The 19,551-nt window shown below is 41.6% G+C and overlaps 1 protein-coding gene across 3 annotated transcripts in view; it reads left to right on the plus strand.

Annotated features, from left to right (window-relative positions):
* FCHSD2 (FCH and double SH3 domains 2) overlaps window positions 1-19,551 on the plus strand; it is a 237,891-nt gene that overhangs the window by 122,941 nt on the left and 95,399 nt on the right. For all 3 annotated transcript variants that reach the window (XM_053308747.1, XM_053308748.1, XM_053308749.1), the window contains exons 4-5: window positions 12,011-12,087; window positions 13,383-13,527. In XM_053308747.1, the coding sequence (XP_053164722.1) occupies window positions 12,011-12,087; window positions 13,383-13,527 (222 nt within the window). The remainder of the gene's footprint in view (window positions 1-12,010; window positions 12,088-13,382; window positions 13,528-19,551) is intronic.

Raw genomic sequence — 19,551 nt, forward strand, 5'->3', positions numbered from 1 at the left:
TTTATTAGATTGTATCATTACACTTTGTTAAACTCTATTTTGGAGGAAATTTCAACTTTTAGCTGTAATGTGAAAATTAGCTTCTAATTCTGCTCTAAACGTTATGTCAGTAATAATGAAATTGCAAAGTAATTGGCACAGGAAATGTATTTCTGGACTGGACTGGTCCAGATTTCACTGGTGATTGCCTGACTGAATGCTCCTCTGTACAAAAAAAAATCCCCCTGACCCTAGTTTCTAGAATCTAGCGTGCCATCTAGCATTTTGTCCCTGTATCTTAGTGCAGTGTACACACTGCCCTTCATATAAGTTAAGGAACACACTGTTGAAAACTAGTATGTCACACTTTTCTGTAACAATAGAAACTCTTGTAAATGGCTTGGAGAACTGTATACACTTTTTGTATGTGAAATGAGATTTTATAACGTGGCATATTAAAGGATAGGTTTATACAGTGTTCTGTTGCAATTGTATCTGCATTTATATATTTAAATATTTAAATATTTCTTCTAAATCCATTAATTAATCTTAACGGAGACAGCTTTGCAATATGTGAAAAAAATAAATTCTTGAGGAGTAATTATATCTTTAGCGGGGGAAATGTAAGGACTTGAAGCCCTTGGTGACTAAATAGAAAATTTTGTGGTGGTTATGAATATTCATGTGCAAATATGAACATTCAGTCAATTGGATAATCTTTACACAGGTTTTAAGCTGGCTTTGTAAAAGGAGCTGTTGACCTGCAATTTGCTTATCAGAATTACTTGTAAAATGGTTTGTATTCTCTAGGTATCTTGTCCTCTTAATGGATTCTGTGCAGTCTCAAATCTTGAATGGCATCTGTGCAGACCATATATTGGATCTTGTGGGGTTTCTTTTTAAAGCAGAGAAATGCTAAAATATGCTGCTTTCGCCTAGAGAGCTTGGGAAAATGAGGACGACTGGGTAAGGTCCATAGCCTCTCTGTCAGTTTCTTCTTAATGTGACTTTAGTCCTTAGCTGTGTGTTAAAAATAGTTCCCAGGTAGTATGTTTTCATTTGAGAGAAATAGCTGCTGCTGGGTGTACAACCTGTTTTTGTTCCCTCAGAGGACTTACTATAGCCACCCTTCAGATAATGACCCAGGGTGTCTGCTTGAAGCTGCATACTAGATCATGGGAAGACCCGTCAAATAGATGGAGGTCACCAGTGTGGGAGTAGCATTTAGAATGACCTGTCAGGGATTTCTGAAAGGCTGGGGTGGGGAGTGTTTTTGTGGGCTTCTTGTCAAATGTGGAAAAGGGCACTAGCAGCTCTCCTTCCATTCCCCTCATCAATCTAATGGGCCCATGTTCTTACCCAATTAAAGGATAATGGCAACCTCTCCATCTTTGGTTTCCTCAGCAGTTTTCATGCAGTCTGGAAAGCCTTGAACTCACTCTTTCTTTAAATAATTTGGACACTGCTCATAATAGAGTAGCGAGCTGACCAGGAAAAATATAGCTGCTTTTCCCCATTATCAGCAGTCTCAGCCACAGAAATTAGCAGATGATGAGCTTTGTGGCACAGAGATAAGCACAATCACCTGCTAATAACTCCAGAGTGAGCTACAGGAGCAAAAGCTGGTGTAAACCTTTTAGGCATTAATCCATTCACCCTCAAATTGACCATCAGATCACCCGGGTTTTTTTTATTCTGGAAAATCAGAAAGATCCACACTTTAAGTTTGAACTACTTTGAATATAAAATAAGCCTTGCCGTGTATTTGGGATTTTTTCTCACATTGCCTGAGTGTGCACATGCACAGAAAGTGAAGAAAATGGGACTAGTGGGATAGTGTAAAACCTATAGAGCTGTGCTCCTTTGTATTCTGTAATGGGGTTAAGTGATCCCTGAAGATATTGTTCAGATGACCTTTTTAATATTCCAGGTATAGAGAATTGAACTGATGAGGCTGCTGCTTCTGTCTATGATAAAATTTAAGTGCACTGAAGCAGACCAACTAGGCTGGGGCAGAGCACGCTGCAATTTGAATTCCAGTCAGAAAATGGCTTGGTCTCGTCAAAGAAAAAAAAAGCCTTTACATTATCTAAACTAAATCACTTTTCTTTCCAGTGAAGAAAATTCTTCACTGTTTTGCTTTCTCACTGCTCTCAGATCAGCCTCATTAGGCTATAAAGATGGAAAATAAAAGTGTTAAATAGCAAAAGGAAAGTGTACTAAATATGGAGGAGGGTAACTTCAATTGAAGTGGTCATTTGTGCTTAATCTTGTCTACTGGAGAGAGATGCATTAGTATTGACTGCAGCTTTCTCCTCCCTTGAGACAATATTTTATGTGAAAGTTTGCAGATGATGTAGTAGTGGCAAATATACTTTTTTCTGTATTGCATTTTTAAATAGCAGTATAGGAAGCTGCCTTATACTGCCTTATACATTGGTCCATCGAGCTCAGTATTGTCTGCACAGACTGGCAGCAGCTTCTCCAAGGTTGCAGGCAGGAGCAGTGGTCCCTCTTAATTTTTTTCATCTCTGTGCATGCACGTGCATTCAGAGTGGGGCCTTCCTAATTCAACCTGAGCAGGATCTAAAATTAACTGCAGACATCGGAAAACGTGTGTGCGTGCACATGTTTGCACACCTTAGAAGAAACAGTGGGCTGGAGTCCCTCTCAGCCCTATCTTGGAGATACCAGGGAGGGAACTTGGAACCTTCTGCATGTAAGCATGCAGATGTTCTTCACACAGCGATCCCATCCCCTAAGGGGAATATCCTAGTTTACAAGTAGTCTCTCATTCAAATGCAAACAAGGGTGGACCCTGGTTAGCAAAAGGAACAATTCAATCTTGCTTCCAATATTCACATAGAAAATATTTTTACTTGTTCTTCAAACATTCAGTGCTCTGCTTAAAGAAGGTAGTGGGGAGTGCTGAAATATAGTTGAGTGGATCTACCAATTTCTCTCCTGGATACAGCCAAGCACCACAGCAATCCCTACATTAGTATAGTGGTTGTTGTGCTTTGGAATGCTGGGGGCTGAAGTGAAAAGAGGGTTAGCCTGCTTCATGGTTGCCACCAGGTTTTTCAGGCAAGTGGTGGTAGAGGGTTTTTTAAAAAAAAGTCTCAGCCCCTCAAAAACTGGCATAGTTTGAGGACTGTGCTTATAAAGGAAATGCTGGCAGTAGAGAGGAGTACCCAAGTGCAAGCCTTTGGCCATGGCTGGGGCAGGGCTGAAACTTAAACCTTCCACCAGGGGATCAACAGTTATCCCTTCAGACTAGTGGGAATTGTCTCCGAAGGGTGCATGCCCATACCATGAACCAGTTGTCCTCTCTCTTTTAGCCTATTATGGGCCTCTTAAATGACTTTGGGAGCTGAAGGAGACCAAGCAAGCTCAGCTCACTTTAGTTCTGACACCACTGCAGGAGATTGAATTTTTTTAGCTCAGGAGTTAATCTCCTGAGCCCAGGATAAGCTCCCCCAATGGGCTGGACAAGTTCCAAACAGAGATTCTGCAACTACAGGATTTGCCCCCCAAAGTTAGTTCCATGGAACCAGGAAGCATACTGGGAGATGGAGAGGAAGGCTAAAAGGAGGAAACTTATTTAAACTAAAATATTTATATCCCGCCCCTCCAGTATAATACTGCATGGCATGGCTCACAGTAATAGCAGAGCAATAAAACAGTATGATGTTAGAAGAACAATAAAGTAGATAAGATAAAAATAGTGTAAGGGTAAAAGGTAAAGGTAAAGTGTGCCGTCAAGTTGACTCCTTGCACCCACAGAGCCCCGTGGTGGTGTTTCGTAGAATACAGGAAGGGTTTACCATAGCCTCCTCCTGTGCAGTATGAGATGATGCCTTTCAGCATCTTCCAATATCGCTGCCAACTGATATTGTACCAGTGGGGATTTGAACTGGATTTGAACTAATGCTTGTTAGTCAAGCATTTCCCTGCTAAACAAAACAGTAAAATCTATATACTTAATTCTTGTAGACGTGTACGTGTGGGGATGCATGGTGGAACTCTCGCTAGAGGTCGCAAGCAGGACAGAAAATAGCAATGGCAGCTGGTGGAGCCACGCCGGCGGGAGGAAGCAGCTGGTGGTGGGGCCGGCCGGCGGGCGAAGTTGCACTGGCCAACTGGAGGAGGAGGTGGGCAAGTGGGGGAAAAACAGGCCAGCAGGAGGAGGGAACCAGGCCGGTGGGAGGAGGCAGCCGGCCGGCAGAGCCAGGCTGGCGGGCAGAGCCGCATTGGCCAACTGGAGGAGGCGGCGGTTGGCCAGCGGCTGACAGGTAGCCGGGCCAAACTTGGGGCGCAGTTGCTCTGTGCCCGGGCCAATTAGTAGGTAAATAAAGCATGGAAATAATCCCAGTTAAAAACCCAGATACTGACTGCAGTAAGACATTAAAAAGCCTCTCTAAACAAATGAATTTTAAGATTAAGAAAAACAAGAACCCAGTTCTGCTGACTTCTGGGGTACTTCTGGATGAGGAAACCAAATTCTTGCATACTTTAAGTACCTTGGATGCTGCCATGATGCAGCTGCCACCACTGGCCTCAAGCCAGCCATAGCTTTCAACTTTGGACAGTGCGGTCCAGTGTTCCCTCTAAGGTGTGTGCATGTAAATTGTTTGATGTCTTCTCAGTTCACTATATATCCTACCAAGGTTGAATCAGGAAGGCCCCACTCTGAATGCACATGTGCACACGCTGCCTTGATATTGCCGCTCAGAGCAAATATCATTCTGCATGGAGATGAGAAAAATTAGAGAGACCACTGGAGTGGTCATGGGCGGGGCACAGAGAGAGACTAGATAAAGAGAAAGAGGAAATATGCCCATCCTACCTGTTCCCCCTCTAAAGGTTTTCTGGAGGCCACAATCTATTAAACATTTACATGAGCATGTAAATTGGGGTGTGCAAAAGTGGGGTCCCCCTGGAATCTGCATTGTGACTGGTGCTTTTAATTTTATTCACAAGTGATCTTTAAACTGGGGTAAGCTGCAAGATGGCCAAATTGCAGATGACACTAAACTATTTAGTGTAGTGAAATCCAAAACAGATTGTGAGGAGTTCCAAAAGGATCTCTCCATACCGGATGAGTGGGCGACAAAATGGCAAATGCGGTTCAATATGATTGGGACCCCCACCCCACAAGCCCAGGCACACCCACCCGCACACGTACGCCCGCGCCCAGGCACACACACACAACTTCACATATATACAGATGGAGTCTGAGCTGTTGGTAAATGACTAGGAGAGGGATCTTGAGGTTCTGGTGGATAGCTCACTGAAAATGTCAACTCAGTGGATGGCACCTCTGTTGCCAGATTTGGCTTTTTTAAGCCAAATTTTGGGTTATGGCCCATTTGACTCACGAGTATACCCCTGAGGTTCTGGCCACCCTTGATCATGGCACCTTTGGAAAAATGCAAATTCCATGCTAGGGATCATGAAAGGAGATTAGCAAGGGGGTTGAAAACAAAACTGCTGATATTATAATGCCTTTATACAAATCTATGGTGTGGCCACATCTGGAGTACTGTGTACAGTTACGGTTACCATATCTCATAAAGAATATTATAGAACGGGAAAAGGTGCCATAGAGAGCAACCAAGATGATTAAGTGTCTAGAACACCTTCCGTATGAGGTAGAACTACAGTATGTGGGGCTTTTTAGTTTAGAAAAAGGGCAGCCAAGGGGTTTAGTTTAGAAAAAGGGCAACCAAGACATAATGGCGGTTTATAAAATTATGTGTGGTGTAGAATGTGGATAAGGAGAAGTTCTTCTCCATTTCTTACAACACTAGGTCATTCTATAAAACTGATAAGCAGGAGATTTCGGACAGACAGAAGGAAATACTTCACATAGCACATCATTAGTTTATGGAATTTGTTCCATCCACTACAGGATGTGGAGATGGCCATCAGCTTGGATGGCTTTAAAGGTGGGTTAGCCAAATCCATGAAGGACAAGTCTACTAATGGCTACTAGTCATGATCCAGCAAAGTTTCTCTTATTCTCTTACATGGGAAGTTGCCTTCTATGGAGTTTATCCTTCTAGTTCAGGATCATCTGCACTAGTTGGGAGCCACTCTCCAGGTTTGCAAATATTTGCTTTTCCAGCCCTATCTAGAGATGCCAGCCTGAAGCCTACTGATGCCATAAATTCCCTACCTGAAAACTTGGAAATTCAGTTTTTTGAGAGGACTGGAGAGGAACAAAGTATATTTGGTAGCTGAAGATTTTTTTCTAGCTTGCATGACTCCTTGTATGTTTCCTTGTAGAACAGTTAAACAGGTTTGAGACCTGTTTGTTTTTAGGGGAAAGTCTGCCCTTGGCGCCCAATTACAGCATTCTGACATGTTTACTAAGTAGCAACTTTGTGCAGTTTCACCAGAACACCTCTTTGCATAATTGCTGGTCTGGTGGTAGCAAGCATGACTTGTCCCCTTAGCTAATCAGGGTCCACCCTGTTTGCATATGAATGGGAGACTTGATGTGTGAGCATTGTAAACTATTCCCCTTAGGGGATGGAGCCACTCTGGGAAGAGCATCTAGGTGGAGCATCTTCCCTCCCTGGCAGCATCTCCAAGATAGGGCTGAGAGAGATTCCTGCCTGCAACCTTGGAGAAGCCGCTGCCAAGTCTGTGTAGACAGTACCAGGCTAGATGGACCAATGGTCTCACTTAGTAAATGGCAGCTTCCTATGTTTATTTCCAGCATATTGCTGAACACAGTTGGCTCAGCATGCCTCTAATATTAAAAAAGTTGCTGTTCTGCATCTGTGCCTGCTTAATCAGTAAGAAGCTGAAACTGACAAGCTTTAGTGCAGGCCAAGCTGCAAAACAAGTGTGGATGTTGTGAATTTTCTCTTCTTACCTGAGCAACATCAGTGGAAAGTTTTGAGACTTGTAGGTTCTCTTCATAGTTTCTGATGGCGTTAGGTAAGTTTAGTAGACTTGTCACTTAAAGGATGAGCTTAGTGTACTGTTCATACATTTTGGTTGGTGGGAGCAACCAACCCTAACCATAGTGTGTTGCATGGTGCGTCATCAGTTAGTGTAAAATGGAAGCTTGAAAGTCCTTTAAATTGATCCTTGACAGCCAGCTGACTGAATGAACTGCACAGGTTTGAGGAGCTCTACAATCTATCTGTGTGGTTGCTAATGGTCAACACTGACTTGATGGCACTTCATTAATCAATCAGTCAACTTCTGTTGCTGTTGGTATTATTCCATTGGTGCATCTGAACCTGATGAATGTAAATTTTCCATCAAACTAATCTTAGTGTAATTTATTATTTATTTATTTATTTATTTATTTATTTATTTATTTAATTTCTATACCGCCCTTCCAAAAATGGTTCAGGGCAGTTTACACAGAGGAATAATAAATAAATAAGATTTAGTTCCTCTCCCCACCCTTGCCATGCCCAATCAGGTCAGTTATAACTTAGTGTTTAAGATGCTTCATTCACCCAGGCTTTTAATTAAATTTGAAGTTTTTAATACTTAACAGTTTTAACATTGTATTACATTTTAAATTGTGTTAATGTTTTAATTGTTTTAATTTGTACTGTTTTTATTGTAAACTGCCCAGAGACATAGGTTTGGGAGGTATATAAATGTGTTAAATAAATAAATAGTATTTTCTCTTCTCTTCTGAAATTCATCTGTAATTAACTTAATTCACCAGTTACTATAGTGTTTAAACGCAGTATGGGGCAGTATTTAAGACTTTTTAAAATAACTAGTTAAAACAGTGACTGCATTCACAGTGAGGTGAATTTATCTTTGAATATTCTGAGCAAACTCTAACATTAAATATTGGGGGATTCAAGGATTTGTGTGTAAGACTGCCCTTCTATAAATACCTTTCAATTTTTACATAGAAATAAGATTTTTTTAGACTGAATCTTTGTTATTCTGATTTATTTAAATATTCAATATAGCAATCACTTTTAAAAGGCTGTTTAAAACATAGCATAACTACTGGGGTGATTGGCATGGAACTTTGCTTGTATTTAAATATTACAACCCTGACTGTTTGAATTAAGACTGCCAAGTGACCCACAAGCCAGGACTGAGCACGCTCCCAGACTCATGCCCAATGTCACTGTGCCAAAGGTTAAACTATTGGTAGATTTCCCAGTTGGTGCTAAACAGTGATGGTCTTTCTCTTGGGGATCATTTTGAGGGAGGATGCAGCAAGTGTCCTTGAGAACAGAACAAGGAGAGCCTTATTCTGTATACTGGATATGAATAAAAACTCACTGCAAGTCTTAAGTGAAAAAGAGCTGTTTTTGCAGCCTCTTTTGGCTTCCTATGAGAAATGTCCTGAAACTCGGAAGTTGCACATTTTTAACTGATAGGCCAATGAGATAATTTTTGTCTGGGTTGGGGATTGTATATTGGCTTACTATGAATGTTCCCACCCTTTTCCGAGAGAGCACTATCAGTTGCAAGATACCTGTTGCATTCTGTGCCCACAACAGCACTGAGAGGTTTACCTACATCACTCAGTACTGTGTGTTCAAACATAGGTTCAAGCCAGTGATTTGCACATCCAAATCCTACAGTCTTTCTATTGTACTGGCTTCAGATCTTAACCCTGAAGTAAATCCTCTTGCGAAGCTATATTCACACCTCCCTGGCAACCCTTCCACAAAATGACCCACTAACCATGAACCCTTGAAGTTACTTACTACTATTAAAAAAGAAATCCTTTTTTGAACTGCTACTAAATGAGCCATACTACATAACTTAATTTTTCTTACTTATCTCTTTGACTTGTAAGTTTTACACTTGAAGGAGATTACAGAACTTGCAAGAGCAGCCAAGCTCTTGCAAGGAGTTATGGTTTCATTTGCTCCTTGGCTCTTCTTGCAAAGGTGAGGAGCCTGGGACATTCATACCACCAGTTGTTGGTATGAATATGACCAGTTGTATATGAAAAACTCAATATACGCAGCATATTTGCTTCTTCTGCTCTTTAGAAAAGTGCTCTCTGAATATTAGTAGTTAAAACTGGCAGTCAAAAAGCAATTCAGGTGATAGTAAGCAACAACATTATCACTTTCAGATGTAGGCTTTGTGTGAGAGTTCACGTATGCAGCCCTTTGTTTGACAGTGGCCAACATCCAGACTAACCCTATGCCAATGCACTACCAGAATAACCCTGCACTAACACACCAGGGTTTTCTGTTTCACAAAGGTGGTGTGGTAGTGAAATATAATCTTCAGCTATTCCTCCCTTCTTTTATAGCTGCATGAACTTCCTGAAACTATCCCTGAGGAATGGGGGACCCTTGGGGATGCAGTTTCAGGAAGCACAAATGGCTGTAGATGGGAGGGGGGTTCTGGAAATAATGCAGCTCCCTCCCTCGTGTGACAGAGAACTCTAGTGCATTGGCACAAGGTTCATCTGGATGTCAGCCAGTGATTCCAACACAAGTATTGGCTCCTGTGGAATGATAAAGAAGTTGTATACACTGCTTTTCAACAAAAAGTTCCCAAAGTGGTTTACATGGATATAAATAAATAAAATGGCTCCCTGTCCCCAAAGGGCTTACCATCTAAAAAAGAAAAATAAGATAGACACCAGCAACAACCACTGGAGGGGTGCTGTGCTGGGGCTGGATAGGGCCAGTTGCTCTCCCCCTGCTAAATAAAGAGAAACTGCCACTTTTAAAAGGTGCCTCTTTGCTCAGTTAGCAGGGGAAATGCTAACTGCTATTAACGGTTACTAGTCTGAGGGCTAAAGGCCACCTCCAGCCTCAGAGGCAGGATGCCTCTGAGTACCAGTTGCAGTGGAGTAACAGCAGGAGACAGGCCATGCCCTCAGCTCCTGCCTGTAGGCTTCTCAGGAGCATCTGGTGGGCCACGTGTGAAACAGGATGCTGGACTAGGTGGGCCTTGGGCCTGATCCAGCAGGGCTGTTCTTATGTTTTTATGGAAGTATGCATAAGCCTCAGAGTTAAGCAACTACAGGCTTGTCTCCAACCTTCCGTGGCTGGGCAAGGTAATTGAGAGGGTAGTGGCCTCACAGCTCCAGACAGTCTTGGAGGAAACTGATTATCTTGACCCATTTCAAACTGGCTTTCAGGCTGGCTATGGGGCGGAGACTGCCTTGGTCGGCCTGATGGATGATCTCCAATTGCGAATGGACAGAGGAAGTGTGACTCTGTTGGTCCTTTTGGACCTCTTTGCGGCTTTCAGTACTATCGACCATAGTATCCTTCTGGAGTGTCTGACGGGGTTGGGAGTTGGAGGCACTGCTTTGTGGTGGTTCCACTCCTATCTCTTGGGCAGGTTCCAGATGGTGTCCCTTGGAAACCGCTGTTCTTCAAAATCTGAACTCTTTTATGGTGTGCCTCAGGGCTCCATATTGTCTCCGATGTTGTTTAACATCTACATGAAACCACTGGGAGAGATCATCATGAGTTTTGGTGCAGGGTGCTATCAGTATGCTTATGACACCCAAATCTATTTCTCCATGTCAGCATCATCGGGAGAGGGCATAACCTCCCTAAATGCCTGCCTGGAGGCGGTAATGGGCTGGATGAGGGATAACAAACTGAAACTGAATCCAGATAAGACGGAGGTACTCATTGTGTGGGGTCAGAACTAGAGAGACTATTTTGATCTGCCTGTTCTGGATGGGGTCACACTTCCCCAGAAGGAACAGGTACGCAGTCTAGGGGTGCTTCTGGATCCTAGCCTCTCCCTGGTCTCCCAGGTTGAGGTGGTGGCCAGAAGTGCCTTCTATCAGCTTCTGCTGATATGCCAGTCCGTTTCTGGAGGTGAACGACCTCAAAACAGTGGTACATCTGCTGGTAACCTCCAGAATAGATTAGTGCAATGCGCTCTATGTGGGGCTGCCCTTGTATGTAGTCTGGAAACTACAGTTGGTCCAGAATGCAGCAGCCAGATTGGTCTCTGGGTCATCTCAGAGAGACCATATAAATCCTGTATTGAAGGAGCTACACTGGCTGCCGATAAGTTTCCGGACAAAATACAAGGTGTTGGTTATAACCTATAAAGCCCTAAACAGCTCGGGCCCTGGGTATTTAAGAGAACATCTTCTTCATCATGAACCCCACTGCCCACTGAGATCAGCTGGAGAGTCCATCTGCATTTGCCACCGGCTTGTCTGGGATGGACCTTCTCCATTGCTGCCCTGAGGCTTTGGAATGCGCTCCCTAGTGAAATAAGAGCCTCCCCATCTCTGACAGCTTTTAAAAAGTCTTTAAAGACGCATCTGTTCACCCAGACTTTTAATTAATATTGTTTTTAAAATTTTAATGCTGTTTTAAAATATTCTTTTAAAAATATTAAATTGTTGTAATGTTTTAAATTTTTTGTTTTTGTTTTAATTAATGTTTTACTTCTTGTTTTCATTTTGATGTATACTGCCCAGAGACATACGTTTGGGGTGGTATAAAAATATGTTAATATAAAAATTAAAAATAAAGTTTATAGTCATGACTATAATCATGTATAAAATATGTATAACTATGTTAAATAAAAAATAAAAATAAAAATGACTGGTACAGTACATGAAAGGAAGTGGCTGAGATGGAGCTTCCTAATATAGACTGTCAAATACCGCTGGTGTCCTACAACCTGGAGTATTAAGCCTTCCAAAAACCCATATCCACCACATCATCTTGGGTCATACTGGTAATGCTACTTCTATGAGTCAGGCACAGCTATAATTCCCCTAATTTCTCTTGGAAGGCATTTACATGATTTAACAGGGAATGGGGAGAGAGATCACATCTTGTCTTACTACTATTGCTATTTGGCTGTGCAGAGTTGAGTCTTGGTGGATCTGGTCTTGCTGGCTCTATGGGGGATGGAATTCAGTAGAAGAGGTGGGAAATTGCTTTTTTGCCTATCTCCTAAAAACCTCTGTTTAAATATTTTTGGGATATGGTAATGTTATACATTATTGATGCCGGGAAGGGATGCGAAGAGTACATGTTCATTTATAAAATAATGTTATCCTTTTTTATTTCAATAGGGCATTCAGAAATTGGCTAGTCAGTACTTGAAGAAAGAGTGGCCTGGAATAAAAGCTGATGAGCGAAATGATTTTAGGTAACTTTCACAAGTGTACCCATTTCTAATGTCTTACATTGCTGGCTGTGTTCTAGAGCTATAGACCAAGTGCTCTTTATTTTATAAACAGCACTGTGTTTTGTCAAATCTTACTGAAAATGCATAATTCTGTGACTTGTGATTCATAAAACAATAAGGCCATCATGAGTGAAAGTGCTTGTGGATTCCAGAAATATTGAATTGGAACAAATGAGGTATCAAATGAAGGTGTCGATTCTTTGAAGAAAACATCTACTATGCAGCTAGACTATTTTATGCTGAGGACCAATTCACACACGGTCCAGAGTGTAGATCATGTTTATGGTAGGGCATGGAAGTGAGTCTCAGGCTCCTGCAACCTTTCCCACTGCACATACAGCCTGTTTTGAGAACTGGGGCCCATGCTCACTGAGCCAAGAGGAGCCCTAAAGTGGTGATTCTCTTAGCAGGGAGGGAGCAATTGTCTCTTATCAATTGTGAGCCCTTTTGGAACAAGGAACAGTCTTATGAATTTTTATATATTTATTTATTGATTGATTGAGTGAGTGAGTGAGTGAGTGAGTGTATACAGCTTTGAGTAATTCTGTTGGAAAGCAGTATAGTAGTAGTATGCTTATGTGAGAAGATTCCACTCATACAGTAAATCAGTTTTGTAGCACAAGTGGTTCAAAGTGGGACCTATACTCATAGGCCCTGGCTCTTATTAAAGGTTGAATGCACAATGGCGGACTGTGTGTTAACTCATCGCCTGCCATGTTTACAAGCTGCACATGGTTGTTGTTTGAACAGGCCCTGCATTGGGAGGAAATACCTTTGTTTTTAATAGTTTAAGGCTAAATCTGAAAACTGGAGATGTGCTTCACGTAAGCATGAGCTTCATAGGAATAGTCTTCATCTTTGTCTTCCAGTTTTGAAATACAGCTTTTGAGAAACCAGCCAACGTTCTTTTTTTTTTTAAGTGAAGCTGAAAGAAGTGGACATCCTGTATGCTACAGGATACACAACATCTGTTCTTTCTCTTCAACCCCAATTTTGTTTTCAGAAACCATGATAAAGTGCTAGATCCTAGATTTCTAGACAGACCTTCAATTTGAGGGCACTTAGTGGAACTCCTAAGCTCCTCAGTGGTAAGAACATGTTTTCCTCTTGTTTTGCACAACTATGTATAAATGAGGAGCCCCATGTAAATTATTAGCAGCCGTAAAGTGCTTCTTGTTTTTCTTTCCTGCTCGTTTATTTGCCCTTCCCTCCCTCCCTCATTTGGTGGACTTTTGATAATTGTTTCTATATCCTAGGAGCATGTATCCAGTGTGGAAATCCTTTCTTGAAGGCACCCTGCAAGTGGCTCAATCCAGACTCAACATCTGTGAAAACTACAAAAACCTAATTTCTGAACCTGCCAGGGCAGTTAAGTGTTTTAAAGAACAGCAACTGAAAAAGGTATTGTCTTAGTAGATTTCTTTTGTATTCCTTCCATTTAGGACAGTATTCAGTAATGCAAATGATATATTACGAAAGAGCTGTTGCTGTACATCTTTGACCTTCATTTGATTTACTTTGTTTTGTTAGTGATAAGGAAGACATTTCCCTCATGTTGGAGTCATGATAAGTACTATATCTTCCCCCCCCCCGCCCTCTTTTTAGAAGAGTCCTAGCATGGGGCATGATTCTCTTGCTTGAGACCATCTGGCCTAGAATACCTTAAACCTTCTTGTTATTTCCTTATGGTGCACCTTGTGATCTTACACTCTGTTCAAGATTGAGTGGTGTGTACACATTAGTGCTGTGTTTGGCCTCCAAAATATCTGACTTCTTTTTAAAAACCAAAACTTCTAGTCCTTGTTGCTGAGAAATGCTTCAGAGCTATGGGTGATGTCTGAAGGCTACAAAAGGTGGAAATGACTTTAGTAGTCAGAACAATGGGTGCTTTAGTGCCATATGCATGTCTTTCTACTTCCATGTCCCTGCCCATCTTCCCAATGCACACCAAAATCATTGTGCCCATTACTCTTTTGGTCTATTGCCACAACTGTCTCTTGTTTTTAAAAAAGATAATGAATCGGTGAATTAAAATCCAGTTTACTTGAACAATCAAATCTTGGGAGCAGAGTAAAACATGAATAGTAAACATTTAAAGTCACCACATCTCGGAAAGGATATTATTGAGTTAAAGGTGCTGAAATAAATAACCAGAATGATCAGGGAGCTGGAGTATCTTTTCTACAAGAAAAGGCTAAAGCATTTTGGTCTCTCCTATTTTAGGAAAAGAAAATATGACTGAGAGAGGACATGATGGAGATTCATGCAGTTATGCATGGTATGGATTTCTTAGAATTTGAGGTCATCCACTGAACAGTAAATTCTAGACCTCTCTATGCAATGCATAATTAATTTATGGAATTCACCACTACAAGATGTGGTGATGGCCACTAGTTTGGATGACTTGAAAAGGGAATTAAGTGCATTTATGAAGGGGAGGTTCATTAATGGCTGTTATATTTTAACATTTTATAACTGTTTTCAGCCTAAAGTGGCAAAGAGCAAATATAAAATACAGAAATCACATCAAAAAATGAAAATAAATTAACAAATGGAGGAGCATAAAATAGATATATCCAGCATCAACATTTAATAGTCTAGCTAAAGAAGCAGATCATACCACATTAAAGGCTGCCTTGAAAATGTAGGCTTTACCATTTTTCTACAAGTTGCCTGAGAATGGGCTTAACAGGTACCTTTCTTGGCTGGGTGGCGCAGCTGAGAAGGCTGTCCAGTGTATCCCCATGCGTGTTTCTGATACTGGTGGAGTGTGGAGCAGAGCCTCCCCCAGTGATCTCAGTGGGTGGGCAGAATCATGTGGGAGAAGACAATCCTTTTAGTACTCCAGCCTCAAAGTGTTTAATGCGTTAAAGAAGTGTTCTTCATTGTAAGGCCTGGGAAATCTGAGGAAATCTCAGTCCTGTGCAGAGGTCAGCTCAGTGGGAAATGGCTCTCACATTGAAGATGTTTTGCCAAAGTGGCCCACGCTTGAAAAATAGTGAAGATCACTGCTTTAAAGACAATGAGCATTAGGGGTGTGCTTTTTATCATCTGAAGCTGGATAGGTGCACCACCCCTTCAGAACTGTGCAAAGTAAGTGCAGCATGCACGTCCCCACACAGTACTGCATGTTTCTGGTGTGGGCCACTCCTTTACAGGAAGCCGAGCCTCATACTGCCCCACTGATGGTGCATGTAGTCCTTTAAAGTGCTTGCTCTATAGACCTCTATGTGGGGGGGAAAGACACTTTCCAGCCCCCCCCATTACAAACCTCCCAGCATGGATTCCCAACTGTTACTGGAGTAGTATGTGACTCTGCTTCCCATGAAGGAGCCCCCGCCCCTCACACCAGAAGTGTGTTGTACTGCACAGAAACAGGCACTCTGCAAGCTGCCTCCACACCGTTCTGAAGGGGCAATGCATATTTTCCAGCTCTGAGCATTCCAAAATACAGCCCTAATGACAATCACTTTGAACTGGGTGCCAATGCAGACTGAATGATATTGGGATAATATGCTTGGAAAGAAGCCCCAAACAACACTTTGGCAGCAGTAGCTGCCTACTAGTCATGTACACATGTTCAGTGTACATCTGAATGCTAAGTACTAGGAGCCAGCAGCAAGGGAAGGCTGTTGCCTTCATGCCTTGTCAGTGGATTTCCCAGAAGTATTTGGCTGACAGAAACAGTGTATTGGACTCGGTGAACCTTGGTCTGATACCACAAGGCAATTCTTGTGTCTGTGTATATCAAGCATTCTATTTGCAGTGCCCATAGTGCAGAATTGGGAGGGTAGGAATGGAACTGGAGATCAATACAATACATTACATCCCTTGCTGTGTTGTCCCTAGAGCATCCCAGCTTCTTCCAGGGGCTCATGTTGGGGGTCTTCCCTTCTTTTTAGACTGTGAGGCCATTGAAGACAAGGAATCATCCTCTTCCTGGTCATTTTTCTTTGTAAACCTCTTGGAGAACGTTTGTGTTGAAAAGCAGTATATTAATGTGTAGTGCACCTGACTGTGCTTAGATTAATGTCTATAAATGCTTCTTTGAATTCAGTCATGTTGATTTCCTTTTCTTTGAAGTTCAGAATATTAGCATACATTCCCCACCCTGACCCCACAAAAGGAAAAAGAAACAGAAACAAAGCACGGGGGGGCGGGGGGAACAGCTAGCAAGAGAGGAGAAAGCTGGTTTTGTAAATGGAATCTAATACTTCTCATGGTGTAGCAAGAATCTATGAAAAGTAAGCTTCCTTAGAGGTGGCTTTTAGCTTTTCCAAAGTAGGCTGGTATAGTCTTTGAATTTAAGGTGCGGTACCTTTTAAAAACATTTAAGGAATTATCCAGGGCTCTAAGGGTGTAGCGGAAATCAAGATGATTCAGCCACATCCTGCAAGACATCCCAGGCAGCTGGCCAGAAAACCAGTACAGAGGCAACTTTGTACAGTTAGTACACAGAGCAGCCTATTCTGATTAAGGGAAGCAAATAAAAAGAATGTTACTCTTTTTTTGGAGGAATCATGTAGTGGAGGGAATGTTAGATCAGCTTCTTCAGAGTTGCTTTTTTAAGCATGGCAGTACATTTTAGGCAGGTGTCAAAAGCATGTCCAGTATGAAAGGGATCAGTTCACCAGTTTAGGTCATTATCCATAAAAACACAAGAGCCTTGCTGGATTAGGCCCAAGGCCTATCTGGTCCAGCATCCTTTTCCTTACAGTGGTCCACTAGACGAGTCTAGGAAGTCCTCAAGCAGAAGATGAAATTATACTCTCTTCCTGCCGTTACTCCCCTGCAACTGATATTCAGAGGCCTCACATCTATGAACCTGAAGTTAGCCTATAGCCGTCAAGACTAGGTGCCATTGATAGTCCTGTGTATGCAAAATGAGCTTGCTTTTCTTTATCAACACAGGTGTACAGGTTTTCTTAGAAGCATTTCTGTGTATTTTGTGGTTCTGCTCGTGGATGTCTGCATCAGCTGCTTTAAAAAAATTAAGTGCCGTCAAGTCGGTGTCGATGCTTAGCGACCAAATAGATAAGATTCTCTCCAGGATTATCTGTCTTCAACTTGGCCTTTAAGGTCTCTCAGTGGTGCATTCATTGCTGCCGTAATCGAGCCCATCCACCTTACTGCTGGTTGTTCTCTTCTTCTTTCCTTCAACTTTTCCCAGCATTATGGACTTCTCAAAAGAGCTGGGTTTTTGCATAATGTGTCCAAAGTATGATAGTTTGAGCCTGGTCATTTGTGCCTTGAGTGAAAATTCTGGATTGATTTGTTCTATGATCCATTTGTTTGTTTTCCTGGCTGTCCATGGTATCTTCAAAAGTCTTCTCCAGCACCAAAGTTGAAAAGCGTCAATACTTTTTCTATCTTGCTTCTTCAAAGTCCAGCTTTCGCATCCATAGAGTGTCACGGAAAGAACCATTGTCTGAACAATTCTAATCTTTGTAGTTATAGACACATCTTAGCATCTAAATATCTTTTCCAAGGCCTTCATTGCAACTCTACCAAGTGCTAGTCTGTGGCATATTTCTTGACTGCTGAATCCTTAACTGTTGATGGTTGATCCTAAAAGGCAGAAGCTATCCACCACTTCAGTGTCTTCATTGTCAATTCTGAGGCTGGTTGCTGTACCTGTTGTTATTAGTTTAGTCGTCTTTACATTTAGTCATCCCATTGTTTCACTGTACTCCTTGACTTTCATTACTAGAGCTTGCAGATCATCTGCATTCTCACTATCAGAGTGGTGTCATCAGCTTAGCGCAGGTTATTGATGTTTCTTCCTCCAACTTTAAAACCACGCTCATCTTCTTCCAATCCAGCTTCTCTCAGTATATGTTCAGCATATAAGCTGAATAAAAACAGAGAAAGTATACAGCCTTGTCTTACTCCTTTGCCTATCTGGAACCTGTCTGTTTCACCATGTTCTGTCTGGACTGTGGCTTCCTTTCCTATGGGTTTCTTATAAGAACAATGAGATGTTCTGGGATGCCCATTTTCCTAAAGATATTCCACAGCTTGACATGGTCAACGCAATCAAAGGCTTTTCTGTAGTCAATAAAGCACATATTGACCTTTTTCTGGTATTCTTTGGCTTTCTCAGTTATCCAGCATGCATCAGCAATAATGTCTCTTGTTGCTCTGTCATTTCTGAAACCAGCTTGAACATCTGGCATTGCCCTTTCTGCATAGGGCTCCAATCTGCAATGGATGATTTAAAATATACAATATTTTAATTGTTGGACTTGGTTCATTTTGTGGTAGCATGCACATTAGCACATGAATTGTGCTAATTGTGCTAAGAGCCCCTGGTGGCACAGTGGTAAAACTGCCGCCCTGTAACCAGAAGGTTACAAGTTCGATCCTGACCAGGGGCTCAAGGATGACTCAGTCTTCCATCCTTCCGAGGTCAGTAAAATGAGTACCCAGAATGTTGGGGGCAATATGCTAAATCATTGTAAACCGCTTAGAGAGTTCCGGCTATAAAGCGGTATATAAATGTAAGTGCTATAAAGCGGTATATAAATGTAAGTGCTATTGCTATTGCTATTGCTATGAATTAGCACTAATTCTTTCAATCAGAAATGGTCATACTAGAGAAAGAATTAAAACATTTCTGTAGGTCAGTGAGATCAGAAGAATTTTCATCCATATGTTGCTTTTTAAATTTTTTTTAATTTTTTAGAATAGAATAGTCTTTATTACAGTCTTTGACCAGCCAAGCAAACAGAAAAACAGTTCAAGCAACTTACAACTACAACCTCTGTAGAATTACTTAGTATACTAAGTACTAAAAGTTAATATAATAAAACTATAAACTAAAATGTAGTAATGCTGAAAGAAGAATGACAATAATTATAAAGTGAGCATAGCAAAGAGAACTTGGATAACTAATGCAGTGATGGACCTCATAAAGTACTAGTTCTTATTAAGCTCTAACAAATTTTACTAGCTATAAAGCAAAACTTTGCCACATTATCAGACCTAAAATCTTTCTGGCCTGCTAAAAGAAAATTCAGATAAAAGGAGTCGGAACAGCCAGGATAAGGGCTAATATCTGAGGAAATAAACCTATAACGGATGTCACGATAATAGTTACAGTACAAAAGTACATGTGTTGTCATTTCAGTCTCTCCGCTTCCACAGGGGCAAAAACGCTCACTATAGGGAATTCCTTGGTATCTCCCTTCCAACACAGCAGTACACAGGGCATTACATCAGGCCAACATCAGAGCTCTATGGTATTTTGGGGTTGTTATCTGATTCAAATAATTGATTGGGGGAAAACTCATTATTTGATTACCCAGAATAACGTCCTTCGAAATGGAGCCTTGATCTATTTGGTGCTCCATATTGTAGATTCTTTCCCGTATTCTGAATCTGGCATTTTCATAGCCTAGAGTTACCAGTGCAGTGGGGTGGGGG

This window comes from Hemicordylus capensis, chromosome 3 (assembly GCF_027244095.1).
Source record: "Hemicordylus capensis ecotype Gifberg chromosome 3, rHemCap1.1.pri, whole genome shotgun sequence".
NCBI lineage: Eukaryota > Metazoa > Chordata > Lepidosauria > Squamata > Cordylidae > Hemicordylus > Hemicordylus capensis.